This window comes from Juglans regia, chromosome 10 (assembly GCF_001411555.2).
Source record: "Juglans regia cultivar Chandler chromosome 10, Walnut 2.0, whole genome shotgun sequence".
Lineage (NCBI taxonomy): Eukaryota > Viridiplantae > Streptophyta > Magnoliopsida > Fagales > Juglandaceae > Juglans > Juglans regia.
Genome location: NC_049910.1, coordinates 22483824 through 22507817, shown reverse-complemented (window position 1 = coordinate 22507817; position 23994 = coordinate 22483824). Strand labels below are relative to the sequence as shown.

Genomic DNA, 23994 nt, shown 5'->3' with positions numbered 1-23994 from the left:
CTTGTTTCCATGGACCAAATCCATGGCTCACTTCTTGAAAGCTTGAAAATGACTGAAAAGAAAATGGAAGTTTCCTAGGTTTAAGCATGAGGTTTAGCCATAACTTTACTGTATGATCGAGTGTCCTTCATAGATCCAACTTATAATCTGTAACAGATGTTTTTAGATTTCTTTGACCTGTACTCATCAGGGAAAAAAAGGATTTTCTTGATCTCTATGCTTACCCCTGACTTTTATGTATCTACTTGTATTTTGCTCGTTTGTTCCGAAGTAGTTTACTTTTTATTTTATTTTCAGGCGTTCTCTAAACATTATAATTCAGCACTCTCTCATCATACTGTCATTAGAATAGAAATTGCCCATTTTATCTTCTTGAGCCTCTTATTGTGTACATCATTATATGGGTAACCTCACATGCATCCCATCTATTGCTTCTATCTCAGGTTACTGTCCTTATTTTTTGATCTGAAACTGTTCACCCCATTTTCTAAGTTATTATCCATCAACTCAATGGGGCTATCTTTAACTACTCAATGACCCAGGATTCTAAAATAAAAAACTGTGTCTTTCCTGAGGTCACAAGCTTCCTTTCAATTAATTAGCTACTTGAAGTTATTCACTTTCTCTCAAATGAATGCCAGAAACTTGTTCTCCTTGCTACCCAGTGCTTCCTTCATGTTACATTAGGACTTTGGGGAACTACATTCATTTTTATATATTACTACTTTTCCCATTATAAAAAAAAGTTATTCGCTTTTTCTGCCTATATAAGGTTTTTTTGTATGTTCTCCTATTCTGACTACTTCAAGCTTTTTTTTTTTTTTTTTTTTTTTTCAAATTTTTTTGTGGAATTTTTTCAAGTTCAAAAAGTGGTGCTTGTTCAAACTTTCTTTCCAAACTAAAATCAAATTAATCAATTAGGTCCAAATCACCATCTGATGTTTGATTTGTTGGTAACTTATAATTCTTTGTCCGACATTTACTTACATATTTCAGGATGCTAGGCAAAGGCCTGATGCAAAAACGCTACTTTCTCACCCTTGGATACAAAACTGTAGGCGTGCTTTGCAATCTCCTCTTCGTCATACTGGAACTTTAAGGTAGGTACTGTGAAGTGCAGTTTATTTGCTTTGTTTGATGGAGCAGATCATACATTTCCAATCCAGATAATTAATTTTACCACTTATGATTTCAAATTTGGTTGTATTGAAGGAAATGAGATGGTTAATAGAAACAGCTAATAAATAATTTTTTTTTTTGATAAGTAAAAATAAACAGCTAATAAATAATTCTTGTTTGATTTTCTTCATTTGACATTTTCATGCTGATAACACGTGCACATGTGCACTGACTTTTCAATTTATGAGGCTTTCAGTTTGGTGTTGCTGTGATAATTGATTTTAGTCATATCTTCTTAATATCTCAATTGAAGTGTGATGCACTATATTTTGGGTTGCCTGCAGCTTATTTTATGGTTAAAGTGATTTGAATTGCTTTAATTCTATGTTTTTTAATGAATAGGAGTAATGATTTGTTACCATATGGAATAGGTTTTCTTTTAGATGGCATCGATATAATTCTAGCACTTTGTTCTCTCGCTCGCGCAAAATGAAATGCAGGCCATGAATTAGCCATTTAGAATTAAATTTTCTCGATAAATTACAAAAGGATTGCAAAATTTTAACTTACTAAATATGGATGCATTTTCTAGTGAAGGAAAAGATGGACATTGCGGAGGCTGGTGTCCTAGTTCTATATGGTGTACCAAAGTTTTTAACTGTTCAATCCCAATAGTTAGAATGAGGTGTTTTTTGTGACAGGTAGTGCTGTGCGGAGATACTAGCAACGTCTTAAATGTTGATTGCTAGGGTATTTCTTTTTTATTCACGGCATGCATTTATTTGAGTGGGAATGCAGTTCATTTGTTGTTCCGATATGTATCTTAACTTTTTTTAGTGATTCACATTCAACAAATGTAAGTGATTAAAGTGGGGCCAATGATTTTTAGTTTTGGTCTTCTGTGTGGGACATATTAATTTGTTTTAGGTTGCACGCCATGTAATTCTGATCTATTAGTTCAGCTAAGCTTGGGTCTGAAGTAAATTGAGGATCAGATATTTTTTCAATTGATGACTATTTAAGTTTACCCAACACTATACGGCATCACCCGAAGAAAGGAGGCTTCCGTAGCAGAGCTCATGGATCTCTCTAGTGGCTCTTCTTAGTGGGATATCACTTTCCTTAAGAGCTGCTCAAGATTGGAAAATTGACACATTTACAGATTTCTTCAATCTTGTGTATACTTGTAGAGTGACTAGAGGAATGGATATGATTATGGGCTCGTTTGGATAGTGAGATGAGATGAGATGGTTTGTAAATAGTAGTGAGATTATTAGTTGAAATTAGATGAGATGAGATGAGGTGAATTTTTGTATCCAAATGGGTCCTATGTGGTCACAATCCAAGAAGGGGGATTTTACTGTAGGTCATACTACAAGTACCTTGTGACACACTCTACAAAAACATTTCCATGGAAGAACATAGGAAGACTAAGGCCCCTCTAAAAGCTTCTTTTTCTGTATGGACAACTTCACTAGGGAAGATTCTTACCTTAGATAATCTAAGAAAATTCCAGTTGATTGTATTGGATTGGTGCTATATATGTGTAAGAAATGTGGGGAGTTTGTGGATCACCTATTATTGCATTGTGATGTAGCCTTGAGCTTATGGAATGATATCTTTGCTAGAGTGGGACTCGTTTGGGTAATCCCAAGACGCTTTTTGGCCAGCTGGCAAGGCATTCGAGGTAATTTTCAAATCGCAGCAATGTGGAAGATGATACCGATTTGCCTATGGTGGTGCATATGGAAGGAGAGGAATGGTCGGAGTTTTGAGGATTGTGAACGGACAATGGACGAGATTAGAACTTTTTTTCTTCATACATTATTCTATTGGTCAATTGTAATAGACTTCAATGGCATGAACGTACATGATTTTCTTATATCTATAAACAGTCATGCTTAGGTGTGGTTCTTGTATATGTCTCATGTACTTAGCTTCGCCTAATTTTAATAAAATTCCTATTTACTGATAAAAAAAAAACTATTTAAGTTTGTTGACTGTGTAGCATCTACTGCTGTCGAGGCTCTTTTAAGGTGCACTATATTGTATTAGTTTGCTGCTTGCTCATATATGCCTATGCCCCTTCTTTTGTTCTTATTTTCTCCAGGTAATACAACTCTAGCTTCTTTATTCACTATAATTGGTTTTAGTCAACACTTTTACTGTGTTTTGCAGCCACTGATTACATATGCTGGTTGAATTGAAGGTATTCCGGCTAGTAATGGAGGAAATGATTTGTTTTTGATAAGTCTGGAGGATAAGATTTTTGTATTATGTATCATTGAGAGGAGTAGGTGGTTTTTTTGGAGAAATATCCTTGGGTAGAATCAGTGCGGGCTGGCTGGTGGCTATGGTAGAGTGTGTTAAGTAGTGGGAAGGTCGGATTTTTTTAATGCTTTGCGTGTCACAATCTTCCTTGATGCTGGAAAAATACAGCGGAGGCCGTCGATGTGGCTTCATATTTTTTAACAAAAAGATTTGAGGGGAAAGGTTGTTAAAGCCTCTTTGAGGAGCTATGCAGTGCTTTTGTTTATCTCAACACCATATTTGGAAATGGACCCTGAATGTCAACTTGAAGAAGTCCATGTATGCTTTGCATGGTCCATTGGGGAAATCGATTGTTACAGAACTAGGAAATGGCACTATCAAGTTATTTTCAGAGGTAGTTACATGTTTGGTAGGAGCTCCATCGACCATCATCCATAACATTTTTTTTTATAAGTAAAAATATTGTATATATCAAAATGAGAAACCAAGTACACTGAATGTATACAAGAAAACACCTTGCCCAAAATGACCCAGAAAGCCCTTAATGACCCAAAAAATCCCATTAAAAAAAAAAAAGAAAAAAACCCAAAATACACCAGACCCGACCCCAACCCCTTGTTTCGCGTAGAACTAAAACTCTACTCGAACACCAACTCCAACATCTTGATTTCCCTGTCTTCACAATGCCCTCCCTTTAGACTTCCCTCTAGTTGAGCTACCACTCTTAGCGTCGTAGTTGATTGTTGAAAAAAGACCTTGTAACTCCCTGCTTTTCTTGAAACTTGATTTGGTTTCAAGCGCGTGGCCTGCCTCAATCGTAGTAATTAGTTCTTTAATTTGGTCTTCACATCCTCCATGTGAAATTCCTACGAACTACTGAATCTAGTTAACTTTCGGCAGAATCCAATCCGCTATTGGAGGAAGAGAGACCAGAGAAGCCACAATATCCCCAGACACAATATCCAACTGCACTCCTGACTCTAGACATTTCTCTACACATGGCACCAGCACCAAACCCATTGGTTCTCCAGTAACTCCATTGGTTCTCTCCAATGGTATCAGGGTCTCTGGGCTGACAGCAAGTCCCTTCACCTCTAGGGTGATAGCGGATCCTACATCTCCTTTAGAGGTACTACACCATTTTCCTTCAACTCTGACGAGGGAGCCATAGTTTCTTCGGGACCAAGGGTGTAATACCGACTATCGGACTATCCTGTTACATGAGGCAAATGACATTCTATTACTGATGTCTCTACACCAATACCCGATGTACACCGTGCTTCAAATAACCCAGAATTCCTTTTGACCCGCCATACTCTCTTGGATCTGGTTATAGGGACAGAGCTGAATCCGATCTTCCATTTTTCTTTTTCTGAGTTTAAAGGATTCGGGCCTATCTTGTTTCTTACCACCTTGTTGCCTCTAGCTAAAGCCAGTCTACTTCCGTAGACAAGAAAGCTATCGCTGCCTTCAACTCGACAAGTTGGGTTTCCATCTCTTTTAAGGAATTGTGCACTTGACAAGCTGGTCCTGAGGACCCTCCACACTCTAAATCCCTTAAGCATGACCCGTCTTTAGAGCTGCCGCATAGGATCGCCTCGCCATTGAGGATGTACTTGGGTTTTTATGCACCTCCAAGTTCGCCCTCTTTGCACCACCTTGTCCTGCCAAGCCGTCACTCCCCCTCTTGCCGAAGGAAAAATCATGCAGCACGTCCCCCATCCTTTTCCAGCCACTGCCCCCCTCTTTAGGAACGAAAATAAAATTCCTCCTCCCACCACCAGGCACCACCATACTCCTCCATCGCCATATAACGTCCTCGAGCATTCGAGCAGTGATGCGCTGTGAAATTGCGCCTACCTTCCTGGACATTGGAGAAAAAATCATGTTTCACATCCTTAGTGCACTCTTCCATGGCCTTGGCCAGCCACTGTACTATTGTTGAATCCAGAACCAACTTAGATATCACCCTTCGACTCCTTTCAATAATGACCAACATTCTCCCCTCCTTCACCATTGTGAAGGATTTAGATTCTATGACCAACTCCATAGAAGAACCCATACTGACCCACTCCCCTTCTTCAACAACCATTCGTCATCTCAGAGAAACCGGATTAGAATCCGTTGGGCTTGTCTTGGACTCCAGGTTGTGCTCACTGGTCAACAACACGACCAATAGAGCCTTCAGGAGGATCGCCGGAGTACTCTGAGAGAGAATACAGCGAGATCTAGGTCGCCGGAGGTTGGACCGACGCCGGACGACCCTCAGTGAAGTTGCCAAGGTTCGTTGGCTTTATCTATGATGACGGTGCGGTGTCTCTGGCCGGCAAGGGTGGGTGGCGGCAGATCTGGTTTCAAATGGGTTTCACGCTTCGTGGTGGTTTCTCTCTCCGTAGGACTGATGTCGGACGGTCCTCTGCGAAGTTGCCGGGGCCCGTCGGCTTTGTCTGTGACGTAGGTGAGAGGTCACTAGCCGGCTAGGGTGGCTGCGGTTTCAAGGACTTTTCCAAGACAATATATGTTTTTCCATGAATATCATCTATAACATTAACAAGGGTGTTTTGAGAAACAGCTGGGGAAGGAAATTTAAAACTCTAAAAGAAAGATGTGTGAAGAAGATAAAGTTTGTTAGTTGCCCAGCTTCCAATTTCGTGGCAGTAACCTTTATATTTGCCATTGGGAGTGGGGAGGAAAGAAAGAATATATGAAAAGCACTCTTAAAGACATAGCTGGAATCTTTGTACAAGGATGTGGCTGGCTTGCTAAAGAAGATGGAGAGAGGAGTGGGATGTTATGGCCCTAACAGGTTAGCCTCTAATGCCTCTTGGGCCTGGCTTGGGTCATCTATGGGAAAGTTGTATCCAATTGGAAACAAGAACAGTTAGGATTGCAATTGACTTCTTATAAAAGGATGTTTCCTTGCTAATGATGTATCTTGATCTCCCATTGGATGGGCATTTTAAAGTCTAAGTCAATTTTGGAATGTAGTTGAGGTCAATTTGGGTGTCAGGAAGTTGATTACATTTAACAAATACCTCTTAGGGAAATGGTGTGGCAGTCTGCAAATGAAAGGGATAGCCTATGGAGAGCAGAGATCGATAAGAAATATGGTAGTGCATGGAGTGTATCTAGCTGAAACAAGATGAATGGAAACTATGGGGTTTGGCTGTGGAGAAATCTCAAGGAATATGAGGCTGGAGATGGATCGAAGATGATTTCCGGTATGATGCATGCATTGGAGATTAACCTCTTAAAGAGGCTTTTCCAGATCTATTCCGCTTTGCTTGGGTTAAGGATGTTCAGTGGTAGATAATTTACTGCTTTTAAATGGTTATCCTTAATGGGAAGTGGACTTTAGAGCTATGCAAAACCGAGAAAATGGACATCTTTAAGTCTTTTAGGCTCAGTCGTATTTTGCTCGTTTGAGACAATATGAGGAAGAAAAGCCTGGTTGGGCTGTATCTAAGAAAGGATCTTTTGAAGTTTGTAGTCAGACATAGAGAGAATACTTACTATTATTCATTGATGTTAAAAACTATATATACTACATACAATTGACAATTATATCGTCACAAGTTACGCTAATTACAACCATGTCCTCTTAACAATCCTCCTCAAGCTGGGGCATATATATATATCATATCATATAAACCGAACTTGGAACAAATAAGCTTTAATTGACTATAACACAATGACTTAGTAAACATATCTGCAAGTTGATCAACAGACTTCACAAATGGTGTAGAAATGTCACCACTTAGTATCTTATCTTGAATGAAGTGACAATCAATCTCTATATGTTTAGTCCTCTCATAGAACACAGGATTAGAGGCAATATGCATTACAACTTGATTATCACAGAATAACTGAAGATGGTCAAGAGTTGGAAACCCAATCTCTGGAAGGAAATGTTGCAACCATGTCAGCTCACTAGTAGTGTGAGCCATTGCCCTATATTCAACTTCTGCACTAGACCGAGTTACTACTGTTTGTTTCTTACACTTTCATGTAACCAAGTTACCTCTTACAAATGTATAATATCCAATAGTAGATTTTCTATCTGAAGGAGATCCTGCCCAATCAGCATCTGAAAAGGCTTCAACTCTAAGATTTCCATTTGGTCTATACAACAATCCAAGGCCAGGAGCTCGCTTAAGATAATGAGGAATATGGATTACAACATCCCAATGTGAAACCCTGGTGTTTGTAGAAATTGACTCACTACATTCACTGCATAAGAGATGTCAAGTCTAGTGATAGTAAGATAATTTAATTTCCTAGCAAGTCTTTGATACCTACCTGGATCTCCAAATAACTCCCCTTCCTTTTTCAAGAGTTTACGATTTGGGTCCATAGGAGCGTCAATAAGTTGTGCACCCAACATGCCAGTTTCTTTCAGAAGGTCAAGTACATATTTTCTCTGAGAAAGGTTAATACTTCTTTTAGATCTACTTACTTCAATTCCGAGAAAATATCTAAACTTGCCCAAGTCTTTTTTCTTGATATTGATCATATATATATATATATATATATATATATATATATATATTTTATGGGGGAATCGCCCTACGGCAGAGCCCTTAGGACTCACTCAAGGAATCGAAACCTTTGGAGAGACTAGCACAACCCACTGCCATGGCCTCCCATTTAAATCGTCGTTTGATCTCAGGGGGAATTGAACTTGTCACATGGGGTTCATGCACACAAGTTCGTCCTCACCCACTTGGGCTACACAAGGGTGGGTATGATCATGTAAAAATTGTTTCAAGCTAGCAATTCCAGTTGAGTCACTCCCAGTAATTACAATGTCATCCACGTCTACAACTAACAAAATATGATTTGCATCATTATGTAGGTGAAATACCGAATGGGTTGTTTGGCATCTATGAAGGCCAAATGTCAATACATCATTAGAAAATCTGCCAAATCATGCTTGAGGAGATTGTTTCAAACCATATAATGTCTTTTTAAACTTGCACGCAGTACCTCGATATTCCCCTTGAGCAACAAACCCAAGTGGTTGCTCCATATAAACTTCCTCATTTAAGTCACCATGTAGGAATGTATTTTCAACATCCAACTGAAATAAGGGCCAATCCAAATTAGCAGCAAGAGAGATCAATATTCGAGCAGAAAAACTTTTGGCAACTGGGGAGAAAGTCTCGTCCTAATCAATGCCATAAGTTTGAGTGTAACCCTTAGCAACCAAGCGGACTTTCAGATGTTCCATAAAACCATCAAGATGGAATTTGATTGTATACCCATTTACAACCTACAAGTTGTTTACCAGGTGGTGGGGGAACAGTGTCCCATGTCCCATTATGGTAAAGAGCATCTAGTTCGTTTTTCATAGCTGTCCTCCATCCCGGATTAGATAAAACATCTTGAACTGTGTTAGGAACATAAAGTTTTGAAAGTTGAGAAGTAAAACATGAGAATGAAAGAGATAAGGCATGACAAGAGACAAATGGGCTAATTGGATGTTGAGTAACACAAGAACGAGTACCTTTTCGGAGAGCAATAAGTGGAGATTTTAAAGTACTAGGTAACTTAGGATCTGAAGATGGAGACAAGGTTGGTTGAGGCATGGGAGTCGGGGGCTGCAAGTGATGCAGAGTAACATGTAATGGAACAAGGGAAGGCACTCTTGGGTAAGGGTGGGTGCGTTTGAAGGAGAGGGTAAGAGTAGTTAATGGTAGAGGATCACACTCAACAATTGAAGATATGTCTGAGAAATAGGGTATGGACTCAAAGAAGGTGACATCAGCAATAGTGAAGTAGCATCTAAGAACAGCAATATAGCAGTGATATCCGAATAACCAACAAAAAGACACTTGGTAGCATGTAGATCAAGCTTATCAAAGCTTGAGCCAAGGTTATGAACATAGCAAACACACCCAAAGATGTTTGGAGGGAGAGAAAATGACTAAGAGGAAGGGAACAAAATGGAGAAGGGGGAGGAACATGGAAAGGTAATTGAGGACAGCAGCATTCAGAACGATCCTTAGCTTGGAGAACTTACATAAGAGACATGTAATGGTAATTGAGTGGTGCTGCTTGTCTAAGTGGGATTGGGAAATTCTGGATTATTTCTTTTGCCATTGTGAGATGGCAATCACTTTGGGCTAGACTCAGTGATGCTTAGATGTCTTAGCATACTGTATAGGAGGAGGATTTGAGAGTGATCACAGCAGGCCATTGTGAAATTGATTCCTATCTGTTCAATGTGGCGTATATGGTGAGAAGAAACAATTGGAATTTCAAAGATGTTTTTGATGGATGTCCACTTGTGTTTACCTAGCTTTTGCTCTCAGGATTTTCTGGATGTCGTTACTCTCTAATTAGGAGTATCTAATGTATAATCCTGTATAATTGGATAGTGCCTCTTCAATCATTGCTAAAACTTATAAACATGTTACTCATTGGTTATGGTGAAAGCATATTGCACCAAATTTAATATCTAAATTTTTTGCAAACAGCTGGCAATAAAACTTGCCAAGGTGTGAACTGGTAGGCTTTGTTTGTTCTTTGTTATGTCTTCTCAGTGCCCTTATATCTATACCAACTTTAGATGCCAATCTGGTTTCACGGAAGATTAGTTATTGTGGTGTATGCTACAGGTAATTCTCGAGCGAACCTGTGCTGTTCATGTTTATGTTTTGGGGGGGTGGGGGGACCGCATTTTATTTGTGAGAACTAAGTATTTGATGTGGTTTTCCTTATTGCCTGTTTTAGTCATCTGATGTTTAAACTTGATAGCCTTTACTTGTTTCAAGCAAATTGGAATTGGAAAGGAGATTGCATTGCTGATGGCATTATGTTAATCTGAAGCATTGTTGATGGCATTACATTATTCCTATCATTTTTGCTTTTCCCAGAAATATACAGGAAGATGTTTCAGTGGATGCAGAGATGTCTCATGGAGATACTCAGAATTCTGGTGAAAACCCTTCTGCAGGGAACGTGGAAGTAGCTGATACTGAAATTAGAGCTGTAAGAGGAATTTGTTGTGGACCTTTTCTGGGAAGCAAGTTACAGGCTGTTGTTAAAAAAGGGAATTTATATTGAATTCTATTTGCATTATGTTAATGGCCTTGATTTTTGAATTCCAGGACACCAGAAAAGAGGAGTTCTCTGCTGAGGGATCAAATATTAGCAAGTCTGATAAAGATACTGCTTTACATACCAATATTATTGAGGAAAGAGTGGCCAATCCTGATGATTTAGATCAAGTTCCCACCTTTGCCTTCCACGAAAAGTCATACCTACAGACTGGTAGCTCTGAGCCCACGGTGCTTCATGAGGTACCGCATACTAGTGAGCATGATGAAGTGCTAATGAATGGTTATGTGGGATCTCCTGAATCAAGAAAAAAACATGTAGCTGAAAAGCATGGAGGAAAAGGTAACTCCGTCCGTGTTGCAAGTAGATCACCTGGTTTTGGTCAAAGAAGTCAAGATAGTAGTTTGCAAAAGGTGAAGTTCCCTTCTTACGGCTGAGTTTCTTTAATTACTTATCACGTGTTTGATTTTTTATTGTTTAACACACGTGGTTCTTGTCATGAAATGGCAACAGATGGGTTCTAAATCTAAAGTTGCACTTCTTCCTGCTGGATACCTTTTAAGTACTCACTACGCCTTTGATTGTTGGTATAGATGAACAACTGGTTCTTGTAATAAGATACATGAACTACTCTTGTATACCTGCAAAGTGCATGCATAAAGATCCAGTTTTGCTTTCGATTCACTTCTAGTGAATTCATTTGTTTCTCTTTTTCTGATATTTTGCATTGCATACCTTTTGCCTTTACTTTTTCGTTCTAAGCTCAGCTTGATCAATGATGGAGATGTTAGGCAATGAGTTTTAGGGTGATTTGTTCGACCATTCTTCAATAATTTTATGATCATGTTTTCATTTGTGGTAGTAGCTCTGCTGCTGTTATCTGTCTCATAAAAAAAAAAAAAAAAAAAAAAAAACTCCTGTTGTTATCTTATCATGTTTGGTCTTTCTGACAATCCTTTGTCTGGATTTCTTAAGAAAGATTTTCTATAATTCTGCGATTGGAAAATCTGCTATATTGGGGGGGGGGGGCATACTTTCATTTCCTTTTTTCTTTGATTTTCTTCATGGTTCATTGTATGTTATCTTCAGAATTGGTGGGGATATTTGACTTCAATTTAGTTTTCACGTTCTATTTTCATTATGGTGAAAATATAGCATAGGATCAAGTTTCGTGAGGAACAGGAAACTATCATTATCTTCTTTTCTCCTCCCTGGTTACTATTAATATGAATATGAAAATGGATAAATGAAAAGGTTTAAGTATTCTCATGGATTTTGTAACTGTCACTTTTGAAGGCTGTGAAGATGTCAGTCACACCAGGGGAGAATGAGCTTAGTAGGTTTAGTGACCCTCCAGGAGATGCATCCTTGGATGATCTATTTCAACCTTTGGATAAACAACCAGAGGATCGGGCGGCTGAAGCTTCAACATCTGCGTCAACCTCACAGTTTAACCATAGCAGTACATCCATAACTGATGCTGGGAAAAATGACTTGGCTACAAAGTTGAGGGCTACAATTGCTCAAAAGAAAATGGAGAATGAAATGGAGCCAGCAAATACTGGTGGTAATCTGCTTCGCATAGTGATGGGTTATCTTAAGGATGATGTTATTGATATGGATGGTCTGGTATGTTAAGTCCTTAGGTCACTCATACATTCCCATTATCATTATTCATTACGCTTGATGCTTTTTGCTTTTCCTATCTTTTGTTTGTCAGGTTTTTGATGAAAAATTGCCTGGAGAAAATCTTTTTCCTCTACAGGTACTTGCATTTTTTCTTCCTTCCTCGGGAGATTATGGGTGAAATTTCTTGTTTGTTGGTACTCTGTAAAACCGTTATTGCTTTTATACAGAACGGTTTCAGGGTAATGTTGATTTGTATTCTTCGTGCCCTCTTTCTTTTGCTTGCTTCTAATTAGCTTTTTTGTAAATTTCTCATATGTTTTGAGTAATAAATTTTAATGAGATGCTATTATTTTTTAACATTTTTTTTAATACAACAGCATCTGTGCAATTTTGTTTTTGAACGTGTTAAAGCTGCATGATTGAATAGCTGTAGAATAGCTCAAATGCTTATAGTGGATATTCTTTTTCATTGGACATAAAAGAAATAATCAATCTTAGGAGAGGTTTTGAAAGAAGAAAGTATGCTACACGATTTAGATCTATAGATCTCCACACAGCAAAGTAAGACTTCATCAAAACTTGCGACTTGTTCTTTTTACCTCATGACCCATTGATGAGCTTTGGCAATCTTGTGCTGGTGGGATGTTCAGGATAATTGATTAAATATTTTTTCTGTTTTTTCTGTTTTCCCTTAATATTTCTTTTTCTCCGTGCTAAATCAACAAAGTTTCCAAAAGTTCAAGCAGAGGAAACTCAGTTTAATTATTTTACTTATAGCCTGCCTCTTTTCCTAACCTATGGGCAAGACACTCTAATATGGAGGCTCGAGACAGAATATTTAATTGAAGTAGGGTATAAAAGTGTAAAGTTAAAAGAGTTTGAACTCATGCCTACTGCTCTTCTGACATGTTAAATTACCAATTGTCTCGAATGTTTACGCTGATGGTTAGGAATGAATTTAATCAGTTAATTTGTATTGTAACATTGTAAATTTTCCTTTATCACGGAACTCATTGAAGCATTTCTTGAAACTTGAGCTTATTTCCTCTTCTTTCAGCCTCATTTATCCTTTTAAGCTTGGTTTCCTCTTCTTGTTTCAGTGGAGCTCCCTCTCTATGTTTTTCTTGCAGCCTTATGTGTGTGCACGTGCCTATCTTTCATCTCATAGCATAGGATTGCCTTCGGAAGTAGGCACACAGTACAATTGTGGTGGCTCATATTCCGAAGGCACACAGTACAATTGTGGTGGCTCATTTTGTTTTATGACTCTAAATGAAATGTTCTTCCTCATCCTTTTACTCTATTCTGTTTGATTAAAGTCATTCTCGTTTTGTCTTTTAGTTCATTGAATTCGTCTTCTTTAGATTGACCGAGTTTCGTTCTCTTCAGACATTGTTTAGCTGTGTGAGGATCACTGTAATGTGTTTTTGTCCTTTCCTATTCTCATTGACACTAATGTTGTTTCTTTCCATGCTCATTAACTCCTTTCTGTGAAGAGCATGCTATTCCTATAGTAACCAAGCAAGAACAAAAATCATCCACTGCAATTACCAGAAGTTTTGACTTGTGCATTAGATAGAGGTTGTATGGATCACGTCATGCTGATTGGTGTTCATTTAAGACCATGGTTGGTGCCATTAGAATGGGCAGAGAGGAATGCACAGTTCTATGACAGCAGGAGGAAGAAAGACTTTCAAATATATTTTTTGATAAGTAGAAAGACTTTCAAATCTAACTCATCCACTACATGATCCTTTGGAGTTGTAATGCCAGGATTGCATTGCCTTGCAATGAATTACAGGAACGTTTTATTCCTTTAGTTTATGACATTCAAAAAACTTAATTCCACTTTCCTACCTAATCTCTCTTTACGTTGACCCCATAAACGAAGGCATAGCCCAAGTACACAATAAGTTTTATTCATAAGAAAAGAAGGCATAGTCCAAGTATACAGAATGTATACATGAGAAGTACCTATCTAGGGTTTACAACCGAACGTAGAAAATCATGGTTATTTAGCCCATTAAAATCAATGACCCCCGCCGATAAGAACAAAGTTTTAAAAAAAGAACTTTAAGCTTGTCCATTGTCCTCTCGCGATCCTTGAAGCTTCTATCATTTATCTCCTGCCAAATGCATGAACACATACATATAGGGGCCATCTTCCATATTGCTGCCACTTGTGGATTCCTTGGAGGCTTCTCCTGCTTGCTAGAAAATCCACCAACCTACAAGGCAGGACCCTTAATAATCCAATTCCTGCAAAAAAATCATCCCACATGGTCCTACCCACCTCAAAATGTAAAAGCAAGTGATCTATTGGTTCCTCGTTCTTCTTACACATGTAACACCAGTCCAATACCATTACACAACGTTTTCACAAATCATTTGTAGTAAGAATCCTGCCTAACAAGGCTGTCCAAAACAAAAACAAAGCTGCTTTTATAGAGCTTTCGTCCTCCATATATTCCCCCTCTGAGATCGAGGACCATATTGTGCACTATTATGAGAACCTTCTCATGGAACTGGCTAATTGGAGGCCGAATCTCGATGGCTTGATTTTTGAGTCTATTGATCTAAAGAGTGCGAGCTGGTTGGAAAGACCTGTTGAAGAAGTTGAGATTTATAAGTGATTGGTGGTATGGCTAAAGATAAAGCGTTGGGACCCAATGGTTTGTTTTCCAAGCTTGTTCGGATAATGTGAAAGATGATGTGATGCGTGGTTTTCTCGAGTTTTTTTCTTTTAAGAAGTTTGAGAAATGCCTCAATGCGACTTTCATCACTCTCATCCTGAAGAGACATGGGGCTACAGAAGTTAAGGATTTTCGTCCTATAAGTCTTGTGAGTGGGGTTTACAAGATTATTTCGAAGGTTCTTGCTAATCGTTTAAGCACGGTCATGGAATAAATTATTTCTAAGCCTCAAAATGTCTTTGTTCGGGGGAGACAAATTCTTGATTTGGTTCTCATTGCCAATGAGTGCTTGGATAGAATATTGAGGGAGGGAGTTCCAGGCATTTTGTGCAAGCTTGATATGGAAAAGGCACAGGATCATATGAATTGGGATTTCCTTTTTTATTTGCTTGGGAGGTGTGGCTTTGGTGATAGGTGGATTTTATGGATTTGGCATTGTGTTACTACCGCTCGTTTTTTGGTACTAGTTAATGGTACCCCTGTTGGATTTTTTAATAGTTCCTGTGGCTTGAAGGGATCCGTTGTCTCCCTTTATCTTCGTTATTGTTATGGAGGCACTTGGTCGGATGGTGAAGGCTACCATTGGGGAGGTTTTTTATCCAGATTCTCGGTGGGAAATGGTATTAATGGTTCTATCATAATTTCTCATATCTTTTTTGCAGATGATACTCTTTTTTTTTTGTGAGGTAGATCCTGTCCATATTCAAGCTTTAAGGGCACTTTTTTATGCTTTGAAGCGGTGTCGGGTCTCAAGGTGAACCTTGCTAAGTCCAAGATGGTTCCGGTTGATGTGGTGCCTAGTCTTAATAGCTTGGCAAGTATCTTGTTGTAAAGTGGCTTCCTTGCCTATGAAATATTTGAGTCTTCCTTTAGGGGTGACATTTAAGGCTAGAGCGATGGGGTTGTTAAAAGAGTTGAGAAAAGGTTGGTTGGGTGGAAACGGATGTATTTATTGAAAGGGGGTAGACTCACCTTAATTAAGAGTACTATCCAACCTCCACACTTATTTATTTATTTATTTATCTCTATTCCCTTTTCCAATAGGGGTGGCTAATAGGATTGAGAAGTTATTTCGGACTTTCTTGTCGGCTGGAGTGGGGGAGGAATCTAAGTTCCATCTTGTTAATTGGAATAAAGTTTGTTCTCCAATCTCTTATGGAGGCTTGCGGTGTGCAACTTTAGGACATTCAATAAAACCCTATTGGGGAAATGGTTATGGAGGTACTACTTGGAGAGGGATTAGCTTTGGAAGGAGGTTATTGATCATAGACACGAAAGTGCTTGGGGGGGGTTGGTGTTCTAATGAAGTGAGAGGGTTGATGTTCTAATGAAGTGAGGGGGGTGTATGTTTGTGGGCCTATGGAAATTTATTAGGAGGGGTTGGAAGAGTTTTTGTCACTCATTCTGTTTCGTCACTGGTGAGGGCTCTAGAATCAGATTTTTGCATGACGTTTAGTGTGAAGATCGCACTCTCTATAGGGCTTTTCCAGCTCTCTATCGCATTGCTGTTAATAGGGGTGCTTCTGTGTCGGATCTGGTGGCATTTTCCCATGGTTCTCACCAGTGGGATGTTCAATTTAATAGGGATATTCATGATTGGGAAATGGATACTGTTTCTGAATTTTTCAGTCTGATATATTTTACAGGAGGCTTAACGGTACATGGGGATAGGATGCAGTGGAGGCCCAACGGGAGCAAACGGTTTATAGTGAGATCTTCTTACATGATGTTGGCATCACATGGTAATGTTTCTTTGCTGTGGAAGAGTATTTAGAGGTCTTGTGTGCCTTCTGAAGTAGTTTTTTCTTATGGACCGCCTTTCTTGGGAATATTTTGCCACAGACATTTTGAGGGAGTGGGGTCTCATTGCTATGGATTGGTGTTATTTGTGCAAGAAGAATGGAGAATCAGTGGATCACTTATTTCTGCATTGTGAGGTGACGAGTGTTGTGGGATGAGATTTTTAGAAGAGTTGGTGTGACTTGGGTTATGCCTTTGAGGGTGGTGGATTCAAGGCTGTCCCCAAGTGGCTGCAGTTTGGAGGATGATTCCTTTGTGCATTATGTGGTGTATTTGGATGGAAAGGAATGTTTGGTGCTTTGAAGATAGGGAGCGTACAATGGAGGAACTTCGGAACTTTTTTGTACACACCTTATTGCTCTGGTTTTCAACCATTGCGCTTAGCAGAACTTATGTTCATGATTTTCTGTTCTTAATTTCTGGTTCCTAGAATGTATTTAGGTGTTCTTTTGTATACTTCCTGTGTACACGGGCTTTGCCTACTTTATTCGTATCAAGATAATTTTCATCTTACTTATAAAAAGAAGGTAGAAAGTGTCCGTTAAAAGTGATCATAAAGTGGGATTCCTCTTTCGAGTCGGAGTTTGCGTTGTATGGACCTCACTGTGTTTATATAAAGAAAATAAAACGATATAAGAAAAATATTTGGTCATCATCAGTCTGATACAACCAATTTCTTTTGTTTTTAAGATGACGATAAACTTGATGCAACCATTGATTGTTACCCTTTTAACCAGGCAGTGAGAAACACACAATTACACCGATAGCAGGAGGAAGATATACATTTCAACCCAACACATCCCATTTCTATTTTTTCTTTAGATAAGCTTAAAAGTCCTTATTCAAAACCTAAGTGCTAGGTGCCTTACACTATACAGTTAGAAAACCTACCTTTCGCCTTTATTAAAATGATATAAAACAAGCTTACTAATAAAGCAGCAGGTGCCTTGTTTCTCAAATTCAATTCCATTGTTCTTGCCTTAGAAATTTCCAAGGGTGCATTAGTGCTTTACTGTATAACAAATTTGAGGGCCATTCTGCTTTTCTACATATCTATAACTTGTCACAGCATGAGACTCCATCCATATCCTTACTCATGCTTATTATTATTTCTCCATCCTAATTTGATTTGTTTGACAGCTTAAAATAGGTTTCTTTTTAGGTACATTTTAATCAAAATAGGTCAGCAGTGAAACATTATCTAGTCCATTTTTGTGCCACGATGTTGCACATAACTTTTTAGGTATGTCAATTGTTCATTGTTCAATTCATCTGGATGCTAATATAGCCTTTTTAAATAATATTCTTACAATAAAAATTACTGTTTGCATCGATCAATACAATGGTACTCCTTGTGCATGTTCATTCGATCTCTACTTACTTTCCCGTTTCTTTTACTCAATTGAGGCCACTCAACCACCATGACATTCTTGTCTTAATTAACTTATAATTAAAGAACTACCTCATCTCAATTAATCATACTTTCAGTTGGTACATTGTCTGACATTTTAGACCTAAAAAGATTGCTGACCTTGTAATAGTTGTATTGGTACTTTTTTATGTTAAATGTATTCTGCAATTACATTAACTCCACACACTCTTCATCCACCAACCTAATTCCATGCGTAGCATCTTGAATTTCTCTTTCCTTTTGGCTAGTTACTATGTTTCTGAAAATGTTTACTTTTTAGCATTTTGAACCTTCAAAGTTTTTGCAATTCCCTATTAGGGATTTTGTCATGGGATACTGTTTTAAGTGTTAATTCTCTAGTGAGATTAAAGTGCCTTCATCACTGATTAGTCTAAATTAATTCCATCTCTTTTTTAAATTTGAGTGCGTGTGGGTTGACGTGTGCATCTTAGATGTCCTATATATAATTTGTTACACTTGCTCAACCATGCTTTACCAATTGATTTCTGTAGCTCTGCATGAATGCTGAATTGCAATGCATTGTTAATGTACAGCTCTTGATATCCTTTGGATACAGATAACTGAAAACATATTTTTTTCTTTGCTAGGCTGTGGAGTTTAGCAGATTAGTTGGGTCCTTGAGACCAGACGAATCAGAAGATGTGATCGTGTCTGCTTGTCAGAAACTTATTTCTATCTTTCACCAACGCCCCGAGCAGAAAATTGTTTTTGTTACCCAACATGGTTTGCTCCCCCTAATGGAATTGCTAGAAGTTCCTAAAACTCGTGTATGTTAGCTTTTGTGCTAGCTTGTTGATTTTTATAGAGTTAAATTTGCATATGTGAATACTTCCGACTATTGCAGGTCATATGTGCTGTGCTTCAAATTATAAATCAGATAGTTAAAGATAACGCTGATTTCCAAGAAAATGCTTGTCTCATTGGGTTGGTAAGTATTACGAATGTTCTGGCTTTTATATTCTTTTGTTGGAAAGTTATTAAGATTTTGAGTTCCAGCAAAGAGGTTCCTTGCATCCTCTAATTTAGTATTTGTATTTCTCTAGTAAGTTTCCTACCTACAAAAAAATAAAAATAAAAATCTCTAATAAGTTTCCACATTTTAATCTTCTAGAATAATAGGGTAGTTTGTTAAATTTTAACACTGATTAAGCCTTTTTTTCATTTTATTATTATCTTCAATTTGAGGAAGGTTGAATAATTGGGGAGGCTAATGCTACTTTTTCTCCATTTTCATGTCTATGGTATAGAATAGGGCTACTTTAAATGGCTATGTTATTGATTAGTTACCTTATAGATCCCTTTGGTAAGGGGCTTTGCGGTACCTGATCGTCCTCGGGAAGTTCGCATGGAAGCTTCTTTTTTCTTGCAGCAGCTTTGTCAGTCAAGGTGCAGAGTTGTCTCCTTGTGTTATTATTGCCTTGCATTTGGTCTCTCTTCTCAAATGTAATTTAGAATCACCGTGGATGTTTCTTTATCTGCAGCTCCTTGACATTACAAATGTTCATTGCTTGTGATGGAATACCTGTTTTGGTGGGCTTCCTAGAGGCTGATTATGCGAAGTACAGGTTTGTGGTATTTTTTTCTTTGAATGGAACAACGTATGATTTTGAACTTTAGGTAGTGGCGGTCCTTTTTGTTCAGAAGTGAGTTTTCTAGACTAAGTAATTATTAACTAATTGAATGTTTTTTTTTTTTTCCTTATAAGAAAAGTTTCATTTCATTCAAAAAGAGGTTACAATTCACTGTCCCAACTTACAATCTGTGACAGAAAATCTGGGACAGAATCCCACCACATCACAATATCTTCTACATTCCTTGGCTAGTCTATGGGCAGCCTCATTACCCAATCTACTCACGTGTTGCACCTGATAGCTTCTGAATCTCTTCAACATAGACTTGACTTCTTCTATTATGTTGCTCACCTGTGACATAGCTTGCTTGGCCGAGTTGATTTCATTGATGAGGCTTTTTTAAAGAAGAAAGTGTGGGAGTTGTTCGCGGATGTACTGACTGCTGCAATGATATATGCAGTGTCTCAAATAGTAGGGCCATGTCCCATCGTCACATTCTTTGATTGATCATTTTGTATTACCGCTGCAAGTCACATTGTCTTGACATGATTAGTGGATTGAGTCTAAATCTTTATTCAATTGTACAATATAACTCCACCCCAAATGTGCTAATCGGAAAACACATTCTGACTTGACTTGACAATATTGGGTTGAGGACCTGGAATCAAATTAATTGTTTTCTTTATGCATTTATTTATTTTTTTGGCTTCTTAGAATCAAACATGACTGTAACTATTCAAGTATGTAAATTGAAAGCTCGTTCTGAAGTAACTTGAGAGTTTGATAATTTGGAATCAAGTTTGATTCCCCTAATGGTGCAGTTATATAAATATGTAGGATTTCTTAGGTAGCAATCAAATTAAGGAAAAATAAAAAACCAGTAACTGTATTTTGACACAATGACATCCAATCACTTATTTTTTTCAAGTATCAATGGCTTCCACCAATCTTTATCGTTGTTGATAATTTCTTGGGTCGGAATGTGCATTTTTCTTGAGGAAAATAACCAGATTCCAGTGCTCTTGGCTTTGCATTCTGTGCTTGCTTTTTTCTGAGGGTTTAATATATAAGAGAGGTAGATTGTGATATGGCGCTTGTTTCCAGCTATGGTGATCATACTTTATAAGATTTTTCATGGTGGATCTGATTGCTTTGTGCCGAATTTGAATTTGTAGGTCAAACTTATGCTTGCTCTAATTTTCTTTCTTTCTTCCACATTTCATTACAAAGTTGCTGATAAAGGTCTTTATATCCAGGGAAATGGTTCATCTAGCTATTGACTGCATGTGGCAGGTCTTTAAGCTTCAGCGGTCAACCCCTAGAAATGATTTCTGTCGCATAGCTGCAAAGAATGGAATACTTCTTAGACTTATCAACACCCTGTATAGCTTGAATGAGGCAACTCGATTAGCTTCTATATCTGTTGGTGGAGGATTTCCTATTGATGGTTCCACTCAGCGACCGCGTTCTGGTCAACTGGACTATAGCCATCCTATTTTCAGTCAGTATGAGACACCACTTTCCACAGCTGATCAGCATGACCTCCCCAAGGTTAGGCATGGAATAATTGATCAGCATATATCAACTGGAATGCAAGAATCTTCACGTGCTTCAACTTCAAATTCACAGAGATCAGATGCCAATCAATCAGATCCCCGATACCTCCAAACAGATCCTGATAAGCCTCAATGCAGTAATGCCGCCTTAAAAGCTTCAATTGCTTCTAAATTTGCTGACCCAATATCATTAGATAAAGTTGCAAATCTATCAATTAAGGAACCTCCAGCAAGTATGCCTAATGATCGAGACAACTCAGAGCAAAGTAAGATTGATCCTTCTCGAAAAGATGCTGAACTTAGACAGCAGCGTGTTCCTAATTCTACTAATAGGACATCCACAGACCGGCCTTTGAAATCAATTGAAAGTACGACAGTGGCTTCTCTGCAAGAGCATGTCCGGCCTCTTCTTAGCTTGTTGGAGAAGGAACCTCCTTCGCGACATTTTTCTGGTCAGCTCGAGTATGTGCGCCACCTTTCAGGGTTGGATAGGCATGAGAGTGTAATGCCTCTATTACATGCTAATGACAAGAAAACAAATGGTGAACTAGATTTCCTAATGGCTGAATTTGCGGGTAATCAGTTGCATTTTTTCACCCAATTCTATGGAATGTTCAAACTAGTTCTTTTTGAGCTTGTAAATGTGATACTCACATTTTAAGATTAGATTTTCAATCCAATACCAATTACCAAGGAGCATATCGTGAACATTCATTGGTACATAGCATACTTCCCCATTTCCTGTTGGCAGGACAATTTAAGGCGCCCCACATTTTGTGAAGTCTCTTACAGATGAGACTATAAGCACAGATGTGAACTGCTGTTGGTTTTGTCCCTAGAGATGCCCAGCTCCAAATAAAACTAGCTACATGTATCCTCAAAGACTTGAAAGTGGCAACGCAGCTATGGGAGATTTGTCAACTAAGAAGTGACCCCCTTTCCTGAAACAATTTACCTTAACCTCCTGTCATGTTTTTTTTTTCTTCTAAATTTTGCTGCTACTTTTTCTTAATGATAACTAACTTCTGGTCGAAAATTATTTCATTCTAATTGAAATTAAATTTTCCATCTTATTTTTGTTTTATATTTTGTTCATTTTTTAGAAAAAATACTTTTTTGAGTGGTAGAACTTGGAGATTTTAAGGTAAATATTTAGACAAATGGTATTCCAAGCTGACCGAGTAACTTCTTTTGGTCACAAAAGTCCCCCCCCCCCAAGCTCTTACACACGTCCTGGGAGATAATTTTAACCTTTACTTTCTTCTCTTTTCATTGCAACAGTAATAGCATTAGTCAGTTTTTGATTCAGGTATCTTCCATATTTCTAGAGAGGGTGAATAATTTCTTCATGGATTCACAGATGTTTCTCAACGGGGAAAAGAAAATGGAAATCTTGACTCTAGTGCTAGAGTTTCACATAAAACAGCAGTTAAGAAGGGTGGACCAATGGCATCTAATGAGGGAGCTGCTTCTACATCTGGGATTGTATCTCAGTCAGCATCTGGTGTGCTGTCTGGTTCAGGTGTTCTAAATGCTAGACCTGGAAGTGCAACATCCTCTGGGTTGCTATCCCACATGGTTTCAACATTGAATGCAGATGTTGCCAGGGAGTACCTAGAAAAGGTGGCTGATCTTCTGCTTGAGTTTGCCCAAGCAGATACAATTGTAAAATCTTACATGTGTAGCCAAAGCTTGCTAAGTCGTCTTTTCCAGATGTTCAATAGGGTAGAACCTCCTATTCTTTTAAAGGTAAAAGAAGTTTCTCCATTTTCTATCATGTCTTTAATTGCTGCTGCATAGCTTACTATGCTTTTGTATTGCTGTACATTGTCATCCCATAGATATTGAAGTGTATCAATCATTTGTCAACTGATCCAAACTGCTTAGAGAATCTTCAACGAGCGGATGCCATTAAATATCTGATCCCAAATCTGGAACTCAAAGAAGGGTCTCTTGTATCTCAAATATATCACGAGGTAGGCCTTCTTGACCTATGCTTGAGAGATTTTTGAACGTGGCTGGCTACAAGCTACAATTATTCTGCATTTATAGTTCAAATTGAATATTACTGTTAACTTATTTTCAGTTTTCAATTGTATAATCGCTCAAATAGTAATGTTTTATCTGATTAACTTATTGGGTAAACCCTTAGGGGTTGGCTCAAGTGGTAAAGGCCTTGGGCTTAGAGGTATGCTCCCTCTAGGTCCAAGGTTCGAATCCCACTGCGTGCAAACAATTACTAGGGGCCATCGGACAGGGGGATTTTCCCCTTGAATTACACAAGGTGCACTTGCCGGAAACTTCTTGCCGAGAGCTTGTGCACCCCCGGGATTAGTCGGGACACTGTTCTCGGGCACCCTGTGCCAACCAAAAAACATTTATGGGGTAAATACTTTTGCGTACTGGTCATGTTCTTTACTGTTTCCTTTTTCTATCGAATTTATCGCTTAAAATAAAAACGAAGCCTTCATATTTGATATGCCATATGCAAGGGAAACCTTTTGTACACCGTGTCTTTTATTGTTATGCTTTTCTGAATCAACATGCTCTACAGGCCTCTTTTAATTCTTTATTCCTTTCTTACTTTACCATCTGTGTGTGCGTCTGTGTATGCACGTGTGTATGTCTCAACGTGAAATTTATTCTCCCATACAGCATTATGCGTCACAATAAAGGATCAGCTTCTAGTATTAAGATATCGCAATCTATTCCTTGTTAAATGTCATCATTTTATGTTTACGGCATCATAAATAGTTTCGATCCTCAATATTACATCTTATATATCACCACTTCATTAGGTTGCTCAATGTACAACTACTTGTTTTAGAAGTGTTGACTTCTTTACAATTTTCTTTTTTCTT

At 38.2% G+C, this 23994-nt stretch overlaps 1 protein-coding gene across 4 annotated transcripts in view; it reads left to right on the top strand.

Moving 5' to 3' along the window:
- The window catches only part of LOC108999066 (MAP3K epsilon protein kinase 1-like), a 41333-nt gene that overhangs the window by 13917 nt on the left and 3422 nt on the right, over positions 1–23994 (top strand). For all 4 annotated transcript variants that reach the window (XM_018975864.2, XM_018975862.2, XM_035694443.1 and 1 more), the window contains 12 exons: positions 997–1100; positions 10269–10383; positions 10503–10865; positions 11749–12081; positions 12173–12217; positions 18594–18773; positions 18851–18934; positions 19301–19392; positions 19488–19571; positions 20834–21708; positions 22494–22882; positions 22975–23109. In XM_018975864.2, coding sequence (XP_018831409.1) covers positions 997–1100; positions 10269–10383; positions 10503–10865; positions 11749–12081; positions 12173–12217; positions 18594–18773; positions 18851–18934; positions 19301–19392; positions 19488–19571; positions 20834–21708; positions 22494–22882; positions 22975–23109 — 2799 coding nt within the window. The remainder of the gene's footprint in view (positions 1–996; positions 1101–10268; positions 10384–10502; positions 10866–11748; positions 12082–12172; positions 12218–18593; positions 18774–18850; positions 18935–19300; positions 19393–19487; positions 19572–20833; positions 21709–22493; positions 22883–22974; positions 23110–23994) is intronic.